This window comes from Haplochromis burtoni, unplaced genomic scaffold, assembly GCF_018398535.1.
Source record: "Haplochromis burtoni strain Fernald_Lab_line unplaced genomic scaffold, NCSU_Asbu1 Contig_279, whole genome shotgun sequence".
In the NCBI taxonomy this organism is placed as follows: domain Eukaryota; kingdom Metazoa; phylum Chordata; class Actinopteri; order Cichliformes; family Cichlidae; genus Haplochromis; species Haplochromis burtoni.
The window spans coordinates 550,814-568,312 of record NW_024582640.1 but is presented as its reverse complement, the minus strand read 5'-3'; the positions used below and the strand labels follow the sequence as shown (position 1 = coordinate 568,312).

The window sequence follows — 17,499 nt, the reverse complement described above, 5'->3', positions numbered from 1 at the left end:
GGATATGGGTCGCATAGGGTCAAAAAAATCGGATTTGATGCGCTTTCGCCTGCAGTGTGAACGTAGCTGGCTACGTTCACACTGCATGCGAAAGCGCATCAACGCAGTGTGAACGTAGCCTTAAGCGTGTAGCATGTTAATGTGATAACATTTGGTAATTATAGCACAAAGCATTAACCCTCATCCTCCCAACATATTTAACATACACAGACTACCGACTGGGCTCTGTGTAGATCTCAACAATCATAACAGTTGCTACTACTAATCTGGACCATTTTGATTCCAATATAAAATAAATTGAATAAACGCACAACCAGTCAGCCCAGCATGTCCTAGGTGGAGTTGTGTGCTTTTGACTGGTGTCCCAATTTAGAATCCATAATTAACCTAACCCCATGCATGGTTTAATATTTATTATAGCAATTACAATATGAGATTCAACTCAATACCCCTCTTACTGTATAAGACAAAGAACAATGTGTTTTGCAAAGAAAGCACCTTCTAACCTGGAGGATATCTTGCCGCTCGAGTTTGTCACAAAAACACTTAGACACGTGTCCTCTGTGAGAAGTTAAAAACTGTAGTAACAACCTCATAAATGTTTCAAAACCTGAGATTTATGCTGCGTATGTCACGAGTCACTGTGCAGCGTGGTTAATCTCTGCTAAAACAAAGCATGACTCTGTTTAGACACATCTGTCTTGTCTCTTTATAACATACAGAATGTGTCTTTGTGTGTCCTTGACCCAGGCAGGCTTCCTGCAGCTCCTCTAAACACTGAGTGACAGCAGCAAACTCCAAGCAGAGGGGTTAACGTTTACGTGATGCAGTAACATTTGACTTCTTCATTCTTTGTCTCACACAGCTGTTCCATGAAGCGAAACACATGTGCTGACACAATCTTTATATTTATATTAGGCCTCTTTTATTTTTGTGATAGGACGGTCGAACAGACAGACGGAATAACATGCAGGAAATGGACCAGGGAAGAGTCAAACCGCTGTTACAGCCATTCGGCATAAGGGTCAAACCACCAAATTATACTGAGACCCAGGCAGGATCTTTCTTCTTTCTTCTGCTCTGTAACTCACTTGCTTCGTAACAAACTAAACTTCATAATTAAACCAAAAGACTAGATTATGAAATGACAAATTTGAGGGATTTATGCAATCTATCTATGTCTATAAAATTAAGATTGTCACCTGTATTTTGCACATCCTTTGTATTAAATAAAGCATTTCTATTTGAGTGTGATGTATCCATGCCTTTTATCCCACTTATTAAATTTGGGGATGGAAAATGGTGGAGAGAGTTCATACCTTTCTTTTGAGAACAGTTACGCTGTACTCCAACTTTTCTTTGCACCCACTAGATTCACATTGTTTTCATTCTTCATTATATGAAAACATGTAGATATCATGGATGCATATCATGTAACAGGCTGGCTGGGCACCACAGTGCACCTGTCACACTGGCACCATCACTACATATCTGCAGTCTATGTATATGGTCTATAGTTGTTCAGTGTGAGAGTCGATAACTAGCACCAGAATGAGGACGGCGTCAGTAAGGAAGCAGGACGTGTTACAGAAAGACAGCATGACAACAGATGGATAGGACAGTAAAAATGAATCAACTCCCATAGGAAGGCTGGTGCTGGTGTATGCATCCGTGTGTGCGTGCGTGCGCGTGTGTGCGCGTGTGTGTGCGTGTGTGTGGTAAGTAGTGGTCCACACGCCACCCACATTCCACAGCTTGTATTCATTACCACAGATTCACGGAGTCCTCACTGTGACAAACACACACAGGCACATGTATGTACTGTACATTGGGACTGTAACTATACCATCATGTAAATATATCTATATTGAGTTTAACTCTTATTAGAGGGGAAAAAACATAAAAAACAAAATAAAAGAAATTTGCCCAAACTGCATGCTTGCTTCAAGATGTGGGAATAGAACATGTATGCATATATGTATGCATATGTATACTCTCTGTGAATGGTACTCATGGCCATTGATCAGTGGTTGTTGATCAATGGTCATGAGAATTTGCATAATTAAGATTAAGGAACTGACCTCCCAGCCCATTGTTCCTTCAGTGGGCTGGTTTCAGTCATTATGCAAATGTGCTGTTTATAAGATTTGGGGAAACCTGCAGTCAGCTGAGACTGAAGAAGTCACTTGGATGAGTGACGAAACTTTTCTCCCACAAAACGCTACGTCCAGATGAACAGAATCAACTTTTGAACATGTATGCACTTTATAACAAGCACACAGAGTTTGGAATAGTATAAAGTTGTCTCATATCACCAAACATCCACAAAATTCTTATTCAAAAAAATTCTTATAAGCAACAAGTCTGATAGTCAACTGATAAGTGAAATCAAGTTACAGTGTGTTGCCTCATTTTTCACAGAACCGGATGAGGCAACAGACATATAGATGAATCATGTCTGTATTTCTATGATAGCACAGCCACCATCTCTCCCACATCTAACACGACAAAAGCCTCCTATGCCTCTATCACTCAGCACCAGCTTTCCCTTCCACTCATCTATTCTTCACTGTCCCTCGAGCTCCTTTCTGTGGGATTACCCCCTAATGCCAAACCTAAACAGAGGCTTAGTGGCTGGCGACTGTGGATGTGGGTGTGGGGCTTAGCTGGGGCTGAATGTGATGCTTTTGGAACAGGATGAGAGCTGTCCAGCACAAGATCTCATTCATGGGACTGTGAAGCTGGTTATGAGGCAAAACCCATGAGGCAAGGTACCAGCTGATTAGCCAGAATGAAGCAGGTAACATAAAGACATCATGTTTCTAAGCAACTACACTCTTTCTGGTTATCTTGAGTAGCTTATCTCACCCATTCTTAACTACTACCAATGACAGTATGAATCAAAACATGAACAACACTAAAACTGCATTATGACACGGCTTTAACGTGCACACGCACATTCTAGTCATTTTATTAAAACAGTAAGCTGAGCATCTGGATTGAACTGTTGATGCATTTCAGAAAACATAAAATAATTACCAAAACTTGCTCAAATTCATCATCTGACCGTGATTATCATTGCACGTTCTGCAGTTCATCAGTGGTAATAGGTATTATAATGTTTCAGTCAGGACTACAGAAGTGGACCAGATTAGTGGAATCTCAGTCTCAACTCATTTGTATAGCACCAAATCACAACAACAGTTGCCTCAAGGTGCTTTATGCTGTAAGTTTAACCCTACAATACTACAATAATACCCTATATCACCCCTGCAGCATCAATAAAAAAACAAATTTGTATTTTGATTCTGTAACATATAATGTTTATTGCTGTTAAAATTAACGCCGTAACCGCATTGACGCAGCAAATCACTGCTAGCGAGTGCGTGGGACTGTACGGCGTCAACGTGTTAGCGCAGTTAGCTTGTTAACACGTTAATGCTGTGCAGCCCCACGCACAGGGCGATCTGCGCTAACTCGCTAACGGAGATTTGCTGCATAATGCGGTTATGGCGTTAATGTCATTTTAACGAGATTGTTATAACGTTATAATCCAACTTGTCGAGATTTGAATATATATTCTGCATTTCAGGCATGCCTTTGAAGCATCCAATACATTCTGAATTAGTACGACAATTCAATTCTTAAAAACACATTCAACACAATCTTATTAGATATGATATCAGAAGGCTCAAGGAGATGTGTTTACTGTTGCAGCCTTGACAGATCCTCTGAGCTTCTGCAATGATGGCTATAACTCTGCCAACTCCAGCACACAGTGTACTTTACTATAATAGCTGATCTGGCACCAGATCCAACATTCACACTTTGGCACACTCTACAAAGGAGATTCATGCCCACACTGGCTTTTATTAATGTTAATAGAAATAGCTTTCCCCATCAGGATCTGCACATCTCAGCTTAGAAAGAGGCTGAATCAGGATGAATTAGCCTCAGGGTCAATACTTCAGCTCTGTGGTTCTTAATATTCGTGACAGGCGCTAGAACTTTTTGGCAGTCTGTCTTTATTTGATGATATAAACCAATACATTTAATCCCATCAAACATGTTACATTTTTGCCTGAAGAAAAATGAATATTTGTAAAAGTTTTCTGCTAGTGGAAAACTTTGTGTGGAGTCTGTCTTACCAACTTTGCTGATGTGCATAACACAAACTCCACTTATTTCTATTTCTTAGTTATTTAATGCCTTGAAAAAAAACTGCCCGCTCATTTTTTTCACAACCATTCACAGACCTATTCGCTGGTTAAGACTTGTTTTAATAGTTAAAGTTAGAATTTAGCTTAGGGTTGAGGAAAGGTTTCACCTTTATAGTTGTGATGTTTTTTGTTTGCTCAACCTGTGGCATTCAACCCTAACCCTATTCTGGTGCAATATGTCTTTTTTTTAAACTTATATTAAAAACAATTCACTTAAATGTTGGTTTTCAGGGAAACAGAAAATATTAATTCTAACTGACACCCATCAAAATATGTTCATATTCTTCCCAAAAGTACGTTTTGGTTGCTGTCAGAATGGAGTCGGGGTTGAGGTTGAGGATCAATGTCAGTACATTTTGATTCAGAGAGAGCCTTACAGCCATACCTGTACATTTATATATATGTGGGTTAGAGTTAAGCTTCTTCCACAAACACCAGAGCAGGCAGTATCCACATGATTTCTGCACAAAATCTGAGATCTGAGAGGAGCTAATCAAAATGACAACAAGCCAACTGCTGTTTCCTGGCAATAAACCAAAGAAGTTTGAAGTAGATTGGCTCAGCGATTGTCAAGGAAGGTTACAAATAGATGAACAAAGCTTTTGTGAATTATTAATACGAAGAAAATGAAGTAGATATTTTTGGATACTCATACAGTTTCATTTAGACACAGTCACACCTCTAATAGATTGATTTTTTTCTTTGTCATACCTGCCTCGCCAAGGTAAGACAAGATCAGGGTTGATCTTGCGAATGAAATACTCTCCTCCCGGCTGTCGCCCATTGTAGCTTTGAATAGGTGTGTCATCAGAAGATTCCTCTTCCAAAAAGGGTTCCTCTGGTTTTGGCCTCATCATGCCAATGTATTTAGGCAGGAAATGTATGAACACCTGAAAAATCAAATGGAGGAATTCAGTGGTTTCACAGAGGTTTGTACTTTTGTTTCAAGCTGACCCAACTTAACCCAAGCATAAATTACAACTTTATAGAAGGTATCTGTTTTACTCTGTGGCTTTACATGTAATGTCACTTTTCAAACAATGAATTCAGACAAACTACAATCAACAACTACTTAATTTAACACACTTTTGCAAAGTGCCTAATCATAAGAGTCAGCAAAAATTCAGAAGCTAATTGCTATTAGATTGTTAACTTTGAATGTCAACACTCATTCAATCGTATCCATTTTTGCCATCTGTAAGTGGTGCATTTTTATGTCCTATCCAACCAAATTTCATACTGACCTTTGTATTTTTATCATATGCTTACATACTTTCAAATTATAGAATTATAATGTGCACAAAACCCTTTTTATTGAATCTGTGGAACGTGGTTTAGTAAATTCTCACCTGCTTATTCTGCTGTTCTGCTATTCTGGTAATGCAGTTAAACATAATGAACCTTTATTCATTAATTATCAATCACATTTCATGTGTATAATAATAAATTAACACTATACACCCCTCTGCGTTTTTTGATAATATTAACGCTCTAAAGTTTAAGGCATCATATTTAGGAAAATTAACCCAGTATTTTTTGGGAGAAAGACAAAAGAACTACTTCTGGGGGGAAAATGTGAAAAGTTGTTTTTTGTTGTCTGTTTGCAAGACTTGAAAGAACAATTTGCTAAAAACACAAATGAAATATTCTGATTGGCTAAAATTAGGGTTGGGCGGGGCTAGGGCAGTCACAGATGGCCCAGCAGTGTAAATGTGAGCTTACAGTTAGAGAAAAATAAAGACAAAGTCTTCTTAACCCTCCTGTTATGTTGGCTGTCAGATTGACCCATTCTGGTGTGAAATGATCTACAGTATATTGTGTACTACAACGTCTCTGGAGACTCAGTATTTTCTCCCATTTCATAATGAGTGCTGTCAGATGGGAGACAGATACGGTGACAGTTATTATTATCCCATAAAAAAATAATAATGTTAAAGAGGTTTTTTTAATAATCGGTGTCATGAAAAACTATTATATTTTATATATAGGTCTTTCCAGCGTACTTTTAAAAAAATGATTTACGTTTTTTTGTAAAAATATATTCTCATTGAACCATGACCTGTAAGACCGTAACTAAACATGCCCTGGGTCAGGAACACAAAACATATTGCTGCACCTGAGAAACTGACATCACAGGACAGTTAAATTACATATAAAGTAACCTTTATGATATCCTCAAAGTTTAAGTATATTCATAAAAAAATTTATATGTGATCCATGATTTCAAATTCTTACATAAACATTTTAGATGATTATTAAATACCTTTCGGACCCAGCTTGGCATGATGTGTGTGCTGGGTGTTCGGTGATGCAGGTTGAGGACTACCACACTTAGGATGACAGAGAAGGTCACCAAAATCATAGTGAACATGACGTAGTTGACAATAATTGGGATGCCAAGGGAAGTCTCTGGGACCCTGTCAGCCAGCAGCAACATGAAGACAGTCAGAGCAATGAGGACGGAAATGGAAAGAGTCATTTTCTCTCCTGCAAAGAAAAGGGACAAGTTGACAAATTAATTATGACAGTAAGGTAGAAAACATTTTGTCTATAGACAGTGTTATACTAACAAGAGCAGAATTCAAGACATTAAGGAACTTGCTATCAAGAGACTTGCTGATATTTATCAGACTCAGGCTGATTTCCATCAATTTCAGGGTTTAGCAATTGGCTCTAATCTGGTTATACACTGAGGTACTATATCAAACTGCTATCTTTTAGTCAGTGGTATCTTAGGCCGAGCAGCCTGCTAGGTTTGTTATACACTTGTAAAAACCCTGAAGCTTTCCGTTGAATATGTTCTGCTGTTTTGTTTGTTTTTTCATTGGCAGTGAAGCATTATTATGAAATGTGTCTGCAAAACGACAGTTAATAACAGTGATCCATCATTCACCTTCAATGTATTGTAGATCAATACAGTTCTTTAAAGGTCGCCCTGACTTACAGAGCAGCTCAAATTAGACACATGCTTGTTGTCATGAGATTAGGCACTGTTTCACTTCCTATGCTTGCTCTTGGCAATGATGTGTAGTCATAATGTCACAACATGTCACATGTGCTGACCTGCTCCAGGAGGCAGGTAGAAGACAAATATAGCCAACACGCTGGTGAGGATACAGGGCACAATGATGTTGATGATGTAGAAAAGAGGCTTCCTCTCTATGATGAGATAGAAGGTGATGTCCTCATACAGGTCCTCCTTAACGTTCTTTCTTGTTGGTTTGTGACAAATGGCCCATTCACCATTCTCTGTCCAAGGTGAGGCGCAAGGAGAAGAAGTTAAATGTAAAGAGGATTTATTCTAAATCAGACACAGTCTGGTAAATAAAAAATGAAGCCACTTAAAAAAATGTACGTACAGAACACGTAAAGCACAGGTGTCAAACTCCAGGCCTCGAGGGCCGGTGTCCTGCAGGTTTTAGATGTGTCCTTGATCCAACACAGCTGATTCAAATGGTTAAATGACCTCCTCAACATGTCTTGAATTTCTCCAGAGGCCTAGAAATAAACTCATCATGTGATTCAGGTGTGTTGACCCAGGGGGAGATCTAAAATCTGCAGGACACCAGCCCTCGAGGCCTGGAGTTCGACACCCCTGACGTAAAGGTTCACAAAAACAGGACAAATACTGAAAAGCATCACTACGTGCACCAACCAGTGAAAGCGTTCTCATCTATTACAATCTCTTGGATCTCTTTGCCGTCATCATCCAGAAAGTATTGCAGGTCAACCTCAGAGGAATCATAGGTGTACGAGCGGAAAATCATGCTGCAGTTTTGCCAGTCAAATGGGAAGTACGCCACCTATAGATTGTTAAATGAAAGTCAACATATCATTTTGAAGATGACTCTCAAAAAAGCTCCAAGGAGGAACCGTCTATGCACTGGTACTGTTTCAATGGAAACGAGCTTAGACTGTACCTCTATAGAGCAGGAACTGCGGTAGATGGCGGGTGGAAGCCAGTTAACAGTGCCGTCACTGTAAACCAAGACGTTGACGTACAGAGCCACATCAAACTGCCCGTCATTACTGAAGGAAGAGAAATATGACATTTATTGAGGCAAAGTATCTATCCTATCACAGCATCAAACAAATGTTGGTGCTGATCAATCTGACACGATGTGGCGTGTCCAAACAAATACTATGATTGGTTTGATTATAATCCAAATAGACAAATTAAAAAGTTCATCTTGACAGGAAGTCAGGGGATCATTGAACTTATTATAAATCATCCAAGAAGAAACATGAATTGGCAGTACTACTCACTACTTGAGATATTCTAAGTCTTGGCCAAATGTGGTGGACCAACCTCGTCTTTAGGGCAGGCACTCTGTTAGTCATGATGCAAGATGTTGTAAGTGTGAGTGCAGTCAGGACACTCACTTGTTTATGAGGTAGATGTCAGGTCGCCACACCTTGTTGGGAGGAATTCTCAGAACATTAATGTCGTCATATTCAGCTGGGTTCCAGGACAGCCTGTAGTCTGTCCATTCCTGCAGGGATGAACAAAAGGAGAAAGGCAAAGTGAATCACGAAAAAGAGTAAACAGCCGAACAGACAACAGGTGATGTCCCTGTCATTCCCATCTTTGATTCTCCAGCGTTTGGCAAGTCATTTAATCCCACTGACATAAACATTCACAATCAAGCACACATACTGTCACAAACAGAGCAGCCATCCTGAAAACTAATCAGCGAGGGCGAGGGAGTGAACTGAGACAGTGAGTCAGAGAAAAAGAGAGATAAAACATGAAATAATTTGTAGTTATGAAAAGTGACAAGTCCGTTTGAGGGCAGAGCGAAGGAGCACAGGAGAGAGGCGTCAGAGCAAGGCTCACTAATGAAGATGAATGTTTTCATGCTCATACCAGATTCATGAACACGTTAGTCGTCATCTCGCCGTTCTTCTCATTCTGCAGTGGGATAATAACAGGGAGAGGGGTGGACGTACGTACATTAGTGATGCCACCATATCTTGTTGTGTATGACAGTACCATTACTTTCAGACCTCCTCTATTGAAACTAATCGAGACAGATGAGTGTGCTCCTGGTTCTATTCAAACTCAGCAATCAAATTACATTTTAGGTAAAAGATAGAGTGGGAATGTATTTTAGACATGGTGTAGAAGCATACAATGCTATGAAGTAATTGTTTCCTTCCTTTCTTTAGCATATTTTTTTTCACAGTTACATATTTCAAATCATTAAAATAATTATATTATTAGATAAAGAAAATAAATACAAATTGTAGTTTTACCTGGTGCTATGTAAAGAAAAGAAATTGCCCCTTAAATCTAATTACTGGTTATGCCCTCCTCAGCAGCATGAACAGCAATCAAGCGTTTGTGATAACTGGCAAAGAGTCTTTCGCAACACTGTGTAGAAATTTAAACCACTCTTCTTTGCAGAATTGTTTTGATTTGGCCACAGCAGAGGGTTTTCAAACAATGCATGGCAAGTTTAAAGTCTTTCAAAAGCATCTTAATTGGAAATAAGTTCAGACTGCTTTCTTTGAGCCAGTCAGAGTTGGACTTGGATGTATTCTGGATCATTATCCTCAAATATGCTTTAGCATTGGACATTGTTCCACCAATTACAGCAAGTCACCCAAGCCCTGAAGCAGCCCTGGACCATCACTTTACCACTACCATGTTTGACTATTGGTACGATTCTTTTCATGAATTCTGTTAATCTTACAACAGATGTAACTAGACTCAGACCTTCAAGTTCCATTTTTGTCTCGTCAGTCTACAGAAAATATGTTTCAAGGAGAATGTGAGATGAGCCTGTGGTGTTGTTGTTGTTGTTGTTTTTGGTCAGCAGTGGTTGTTGTCGCCTCAGAACTCTCCCTGGATGCCAATTTTTGCTCATTCACTTTCCTATTGTTGAAACATGAACACTAAACTTAAATATGACAAGTAAGGCCTGCAGGTGTTTAGATACTGTTCTGGGTTCTTTTGTGATCTCTTTGATGAGTTGTCAGTATGGTCTTGGAGTAATTTTGTTAGGCCAACCAATTAGAAATGGCTTTGATGTCAATGACTTTGTATGTCAATGGTTTCATTAGATCCTGGCATGTTGTGCTGCTGTTTGAGATCTTTTAGCTTACTTCATTTTGTCAGAGTTTCCATTTAAGTGATTTCTTCATTTGAGAGATCACGTAGGGCCAAGTAAGTTTGGATAGTCTTGTTGCAGATTGAGAAAGGGATTTGGCATTTCATTTATTGTGCTGCAACATTTTTAGATTTGAAATAGCTAAAAATTCAGTTTAACCTGGTACATATAAAGCCAGCCCTATCCGGAATCCTTAACTGGTAGGATGTAGAATATTTTGTTTGCATGTCTGAGGGCATATTTGCGCATTGTTTACATTGTTCATTTACCAAGCTGACAAGCTGAGAGAGGGTCATCCCCACCCGCACCGTCACCTTATCCTCCCAGTAACGAGCTGGTCTCACTTTCATGTTGTAGTTTTCAAATAGCTTCTGATGAAGCCTTCTCTCTGTTTCAGAGGCTCCTGCATGAAGGCATGAATGCAGACACATAGTATAATGAAGAGAAAATGATAAAAAAAAAAAAGGAACAGCAGTGATATTAAGAACAAAAACGCAACAAAGAAAAAGGAAGGATGAAAATCTGGTGAAGGGAAGAAGTGGTAAAATAAAGAGAGACAGCAAGGCCTTAGAGATCCTATAAAACAAATAGATCTTTCAATGTGAAATTTTGCATTTTATACATGAAATCACAAAAAAAGAAATGGCACTGGAGTCACAAATGAAAATTCTGCAGTGGCATAGATGGCAGTTATCTCACCAATGCCCTTAAAGAGTCCGTCATCAGGCCTGTTGTTTCATATTTAACTATGCGACTGTAGTAACTGTGCAGGCTACTACAGTTACATAGTTGTAGAAAATTAGAAATGCCTCATCCATGTTTTTGCGTCTTCCAGATTTGTGTTTTACTCTAGTATTAGCAAGCAGAAGATGCAGAAATCTGAGCTCTTTACTTTACATTAGAAGAAGATGACCGGACTTTTTCATCTATGTTCTAAAGTTATCATTCTGTTCTGTCACATAACTACAGTGATAGATCCTCATATCAAACCTGGACAAGTCTCAAATAATGATGTCAGTGTGTGTTTAAGTGATCTCTGTGAGCCAACAGCTCTGTCTCTCATCCACTAGTTTCAACTGTGAATCTTACAAAACAGCAGAGCTGGGAATTAGTATAATGTCTATAAATGCATGTAAATGTTGTATAGCCTATTTTATTACAAATTAAAATAAAACATTGACCTTAGATCTATTACCACTTAAAAGTTTTACGTTTGTTAGATTGTGAGTCACTTGCATACTTTTGGCATGTTCAAAGGTGCTATAGAAGTAAGGTTTAATTGACTAAAAAACAAGCGAAAGGCTTGAACAATTCTTAGTGTATGCGAGTGAGATAAAGTTCAACACAAGCAAGTCACATGTTGATTTGTGGATTTGAGTCACTGACACCAAACCACAGCATGTTTGCTCTTCAGGAATCACTGAGTCAGGCCTGCAGTGGTTTGAGGTTCAGTTCCCACTGAGATTAGCTACGCTAAAAATATCATCTAATCTATATTGTGGACAGACCGCTGCTCTGTTATGTTGTTCATACTCAAACACGTATCAGCAGGCTACTTATTATTATTGGTTAGAATTTACAATTATTCTGAATATCAATACTGCATTTGTGAGATATGGTCGATTTACATGAGCAAATAAAAGTGATAGATCTAAAGTTTATGATTATAAAGGGGCAAAAGACATAACAGCAGTGTGAGATAAGGCAGGATAGGCCCCAAAACACAACTTTATTGCTGGAATTACAGAATACAAACTTAAACCGGGAATATGCTAGGAGTCAAACTAACACACAGGCAGAACACACAGCCAGGGAATGAGGGAGAGCACGACAAAACACACAAGGAAATGCAGACAGGATAAACACAGGGAATCAAGGCAGAGTGGAAACACCTGGGAAACACAGCTGGATAATAATCTAACAGGCGAGTGAAGCAAACCATAAACCATCAGTTTTACTTCATGAGGATGAAGCACACTGTCAAAATAAAACAGGAAGCGTGAGAAACACACACTGAGATTCAGACTGACTAACTACAGGGAACTGGGGAACGAGGGAGCAAGACAAGACATGGAGACACAGAGTGACGGCAAGAGAGCGAGGGACAGAACTGAGCATACATAACAAGACATGATAGACTCCACAGGTAGGCAGCACAAACGCTAGGTCAGAGACCCAGGACCATGACAATCATATTTTTAACTATGCTTTTTAGGAAATCCATCCTTCTACTTGTGTTGTTCTTTTCAATAATGTGTAGGACAGAACAGCTATGGCACGGCTTAAAACTAACTAACTAACTAAAAGAAATGCATTGATTTGTTCAAACATTTCAATGCCGTCACAGATCTCCAGGTAAAGTTTGCAGAAAGTGTCTAAAACTGTCAACGCAAATCTAAGCTGAAGATGTAGGATCTTGATTTGTATATGCATGTCATGATGTGTACTTCTTGTATACTTGTGCCCAGGCACCTAAATTAGTAATGAAATCTATAATGTCATTATACAAACACATTACACAAGTTTTACAAATACTGTATACTTAATGAACCGAGGCATAAATTAAAATTTGTAATCACCTTAATTTATTTACTGTCATACTGTTATACTGTATCCAACATCTGTTGAAAAGAAAGGATATTTGAAAACTGGAAATCAGCCTATGCTGGAGCTCAAACCAAGACATGAATGCATGTGTCAGATTAACACACATAAAAGAGATTTCGCTCAACCCAAAGCTGTTTTGTTCTTAGCTTGTGTCCATGAGGAGACAATTATGATAAACATGAAGAAATATTAATCAACATCAGTTTCTTAAATGCCAAAAGAATTGTTCTGAGGGAAAAAACAAACCAAACCAAAAGAAACACAGATAAAACCATGTTAAACTTTCCACTAGAAAGGAGAAGATATGCAAAAAATAAAGTTTTCATAGGTTTGGTTCTTGAAAGCAAAAATATAAAGAAATTAGGGGCGGCTCAAAACATTTGTGCAGTACTGTAAATTAACTGCATCAGTAGAATTGTACTTAGACATTATTATTATTATTATTATTGTCATTTAATCTCTGTCAAGTTATAATATTTTAAAAAGACAATGTCTTAGAAGTCATGTATCACAGAAAGCTCAGCATTAGGGACTCTTTCTTTCCAAATATGCGATTAAACAGCATGTGGCAAAGACAGAGGACAGACGGGACACGCAGGAGAGGCAGGGCAGGTGCTGGTGGTGTACGATGGGTAGCAAAGGTGACTGAGCTAATGTAATTGATATGTAGTAAGGGAATAGGATCAAAGGGATGGCTGAGATACCAGCTCCATCGGGGACAAAATTAGATTCTGATTAACGAACAATGATGTGTTAATGTGATTCATTATATGTTCCAGAGGAGAAGAAGGAGGCCACTCTTGTTTTCAAGTGGACAACATCTGTGGAAGGACATAAAATACAGGCTTTGTTCCCCTGGGACTGCAGTTTTATCGCTGGTGAAACATACCTGTAAATTCTCACTGGCTGTATGACAAAAGGTCAAGAAATGGCCACAATCATGGTGGAATTCACCTGTGCAGCTTTTTTTTTGTCATTCATTTATTTCTTTTGCTTTTCACTCACATTATGGTGTCAGGAGGTCAAGGTTATTGTAGGGTCTTTACCTTACTATAGGAAGCGCCTTGAGGGAACTGCTGCTGTGAATTGGCACTATATAAATGAAACTGACCTTGAGCTGAACCTGGTTAAATCAATTTTAATCATGATTTTAATGCCTAGCCTTTCCCACTCAAAAAATGGGGGAATTACAAAAAGAACATCAAGAAAAAAAACAGGAGATGGAATCAATAGCAATTTAACTGGAGTGACAGGGTGAAGTTGTGGATGTGAGATACTTGTGTGTTATCTGATTTGACTGGAGCTGTCTGATTCAAATTATGCCTCGATTCCTCCACATGAAAACAGATTCCCTTCGATCCCACCAGGAAATAGTTAGCAGTTAGGACACATAGACGAATAGGAACACTGCACCGCAGGTCACCAGCAACCATGGTTGTTTGCTTTTAGTTGAAGTTAAAAGTTAACGGCAGTTTTCCATTTTTTTATGTTGTTCCTTTGTTTTTTTTTAGTATAATGAACATTTCACTATGTAGGTTTTGATTTAGATGGAAGAGAAACATCATGTCTCTCTTCTGAAAATACTTATTAGTAAACATGCTGCTATTAGTTCCAGGAATGCTCATTAGCCAGATTTATGTGGCCAGATTATGCGACATTTAATCAGCTTAGCATGATTCATTTTAAAATCTATTTTTAAACATCCTCAAACCATGAAAACTAGTGTCACACACTGGCATTCCTAAATACGTCCTTACCAGTGAAAGTAAGGCAAAGGCAGCCACACACGAAGAGAAAGGTATTCATCCTCATGCTAGTGCTCAGGTACATCTTCATTTGTCCAATAATGGCAATCATATCATCTTCTGGACTCTTTGTTAGCCAACCAAAGGCTCTTCTAGCGGCCACAGCCAGTCACGTCCCACCTTCACCTGGATACAAGATGAATGGTCACCCCCTAAAAGCTCAGGAAAATCAGTGCGCTGCTCCAGCTGGGTTACAGCTAGTTAACACCCCGAACGGCACACGCTCTTCAGCTAACGACCCTGTCTCCTGTCCTTTCGTCTCTTTTGTGGCCATGACTCTCTGGGTGAAACCATGACCTGATTGGATGGATGTGCTGGGGGGGTGCGCTTGTACTAGGAACTCTGAGGGGCAGGCACCTGTTGGTGCTCACCAATCTGAGGTTAGCACTGCGGGGATTGTGTGTGGGAGTAAGAGGAAGTGGAGGGGGTGGTATGGCTATGTGCTGTGGGTTATGACAATGGAGATATTTTTGGGAAGTTGATTGGGGGGTTGTCGGTAGGCGAAGGATGATTGGGGGTGCTGTAAAGCTGACGTGGGTCATGCTGTAGGTGGCTTCTCTGGCTCTCTTAACTTTTAATGCCTGCTTGATCCCTTCAGCTATTCATCTTCCCTGGTAAATGAAATCTTCTCTACCTCCTTCAAGGCTTTAAATATTCATTTTCAGCCTCCCTCCTTAGGGGTTGTTGCAGTCATACCCATTGCACTGTGCTGTGTGTGGCATCATCTGGCTGTTATATCCCTGAGTTAAATTGGTTTTCAAATATTAAGCAGTTTTCTGAAAAGGTTGACAATAAAAAATTATTAAGCTCATTAGTTTTACAGGAATAGCTTGTCATCAAAGTTTTATTTTATGTCCTTTAAACAGGTGTGCAAAAGTATCCTGGGGGGAAAATGCAGTGATTTAAAGGCACTATGTGTGGAATTTTGACTTCCCAGCTGCTGCCCCCTAGTGGTGTGACACCAATAAGAGCAGTTTATATCCACCAAGACTCAAAACTTCATCCATATCATGCAGGAACTGAGCCCCAGGATCCAGAAGGTCAGTGTTTTTAATTTCAGCTTAATATTGTCTCTGTGTCCTTGCATTGATATAGAATCCTTCCAAGCCCATCTTTTACGCAGATCCACCATTTTTTGAGTAATCCTGAATATAAAGAGAGAGACAGCGACGAACCACCACAAACACTGAATTTATTGTCTGATTTTTCTACAAATCAAAAGTAGCAAAATCAATTATGCAATTTAAAAATAAAAAAATGATTTTAAACCAAAACAATATTTCAAGGCCGTGCCTGTCAAAGACGATTGTTATTTCCATGTGCGTCAACGTTTTTTTGCGTGACATGGCGTACAAACCCATCAACATTTAGAAAGGTCATCTCCACACAGAAGGAAGGAAGTGGCACAGAGATACAGACAAAAGCAGGCATTCACAGATTTGACACTGATTAAGTCAGCTACAACATGAAGAGGAAGAGCAGGAGTGGAGGGGGGCTGCAAAGCAACTTGCAGTGTCACAGCAACCATAGACAGGCTAAAGTTTAATCCCTACAATATATGAGATTTGCAAAGTTGGGTGCGTAGAACAGTATCACCTGATCTGCAGGGATTGTAGACTGGGTTTGACTTTGTGACCTCCATCAGTTAATGTTATGTTTATTTATATTTATGTTCATAGAAATAGTGAAATAATTTTTTTTTTTACTATTTAAAACAATGTTGATGTTCTGGTAAAAGAAACCTAAATTGATTAAATTATGAAATAAACTTGTTTTGAGAATCTTTCTAAACAGCACAAGTGATGGGGTTTGTCTGTTCTTTAGGTACAAATTCCTATAAAAACTATGGCTTTAGTCACACTGTGATTTAAGGAGCTGAAAATGAAAGGCTCTGCTTCACAGATACTGTGGCGTGATGAAATCTAGAATTACCAAACTTCTTGGCAGGAGCAGGGAGGTGATGCCAATACTGATGGAGAGGTCTTAGTAAAAAGCACCTCAGCATTGCTGATTCTGAGTTTGATGTGAGCTCGAGGCAAGAAAAGATGTGGATGAAAGTATAAAAATGGAGATGGATGTTTTTTGCCATAGAGGGCTGCGAGGACTACAAGCGTAATGATCGATGAAGCAAAGGCCCCCGAGTGAACTCCGGATTCTGCTCTATCTCTGATCCTTCGTGTTGCTTTTTACGAAGCTGATGTCTATATTTCAAGCCTCATAAAGTTCATCTTTCCTCCATCCCCTACTCTCTGTCTCTGCCTTTAAATTTCTCTCCTCTCGGTTGGGTCATTCCATCCTCTCTCCCTCATGCTGGTGAGCCTTTCCAGTGTGAAAACATAAAACTATAAATCAACAGCAGATTGAGACTTAAGTGAGGGGAAAATGCCTCTGACTTGACCTCCTCTGAGCTGCCATTCTCAGCGTGAATACATCATTCAGAATGACCTCTGTGTTTGTTTTTGTGCAGCCTGGCTTCTCAAAGCTACTCTTTCATAGAAGGTTATGTGTTAGACGGGAAAGGGAACAAGTGCAATTCAACCACTAGTGTAGCGATAACGTCACATATGGTGGTCTATAATACTGAGGGGCTATCAGTGCTGTCGCCAAGGTGGGCTGCCGTGGACTGGCAGAATTTCAGCCCCCAAATACTTGCGCTAATAGATCTCAGTGAGAGAGTGTATTTACATAGAGAAATAACAGGGAAGCCCATGCAGTAGTGTCCGGTGACCAGTGCCAACATGTGGGGATATTAAT

At 39.3% G+C, this 17,499-nt stretch overlaps 1 protein-coding gene across 1 annotated transcript in view; it reads right to left on the bottom strand.

Annotated features, from left to right (window-relative positions):
- The window catches only part of chrnb1l (cholinergic receptor, nicotinic, beta 1 (muscle) like), a 16,885-nt gene extending 1,753 nt beyond the window's left edge, over nt 1–15,132 (bottom strand). The window contains exons 1-9 of the mRNA XM_005940217.2: nt 14,698–15,132; nt 10,603–10,736; nt 9,088–9,132; nt 8,604–8,713; nt 8,141–8,249; nt 7,876–8,023; nt 7,284–7,469; nt 6,484–6,707; nt 4,932–5,110 (exon numbers count right to left, since the gene is read on the bottom strand). Of these exons, the coding sequence (XP_005940279.2) occupies nt 4,932–5,110; nt 6,484–6,707; nt 7,284–7,469; nt 7,876–8,023; nt 8,141–8,249; nt 8,604–8,713; nt 9,088–9,132; nt 10,603–10,736; nt 14,698–14,797 (1,235 nt within the window). The 5' untranslated portion in view covers nt 14,798–15,132. The remainder of the gene's footprint in view (nt 1–4,931; nt 5,111–6,483; nt 6,708–7,283; nt 7,470–7,875; nt 8,024–8,140; nt 8,250–8,603; nt 8,714–9,087; nt 9,133–10,602; nt 10,737–14,697) is intronic.
- Between the last annotated feature and the right edge of the window lie 2,367 nt (nt 15,133–17,499).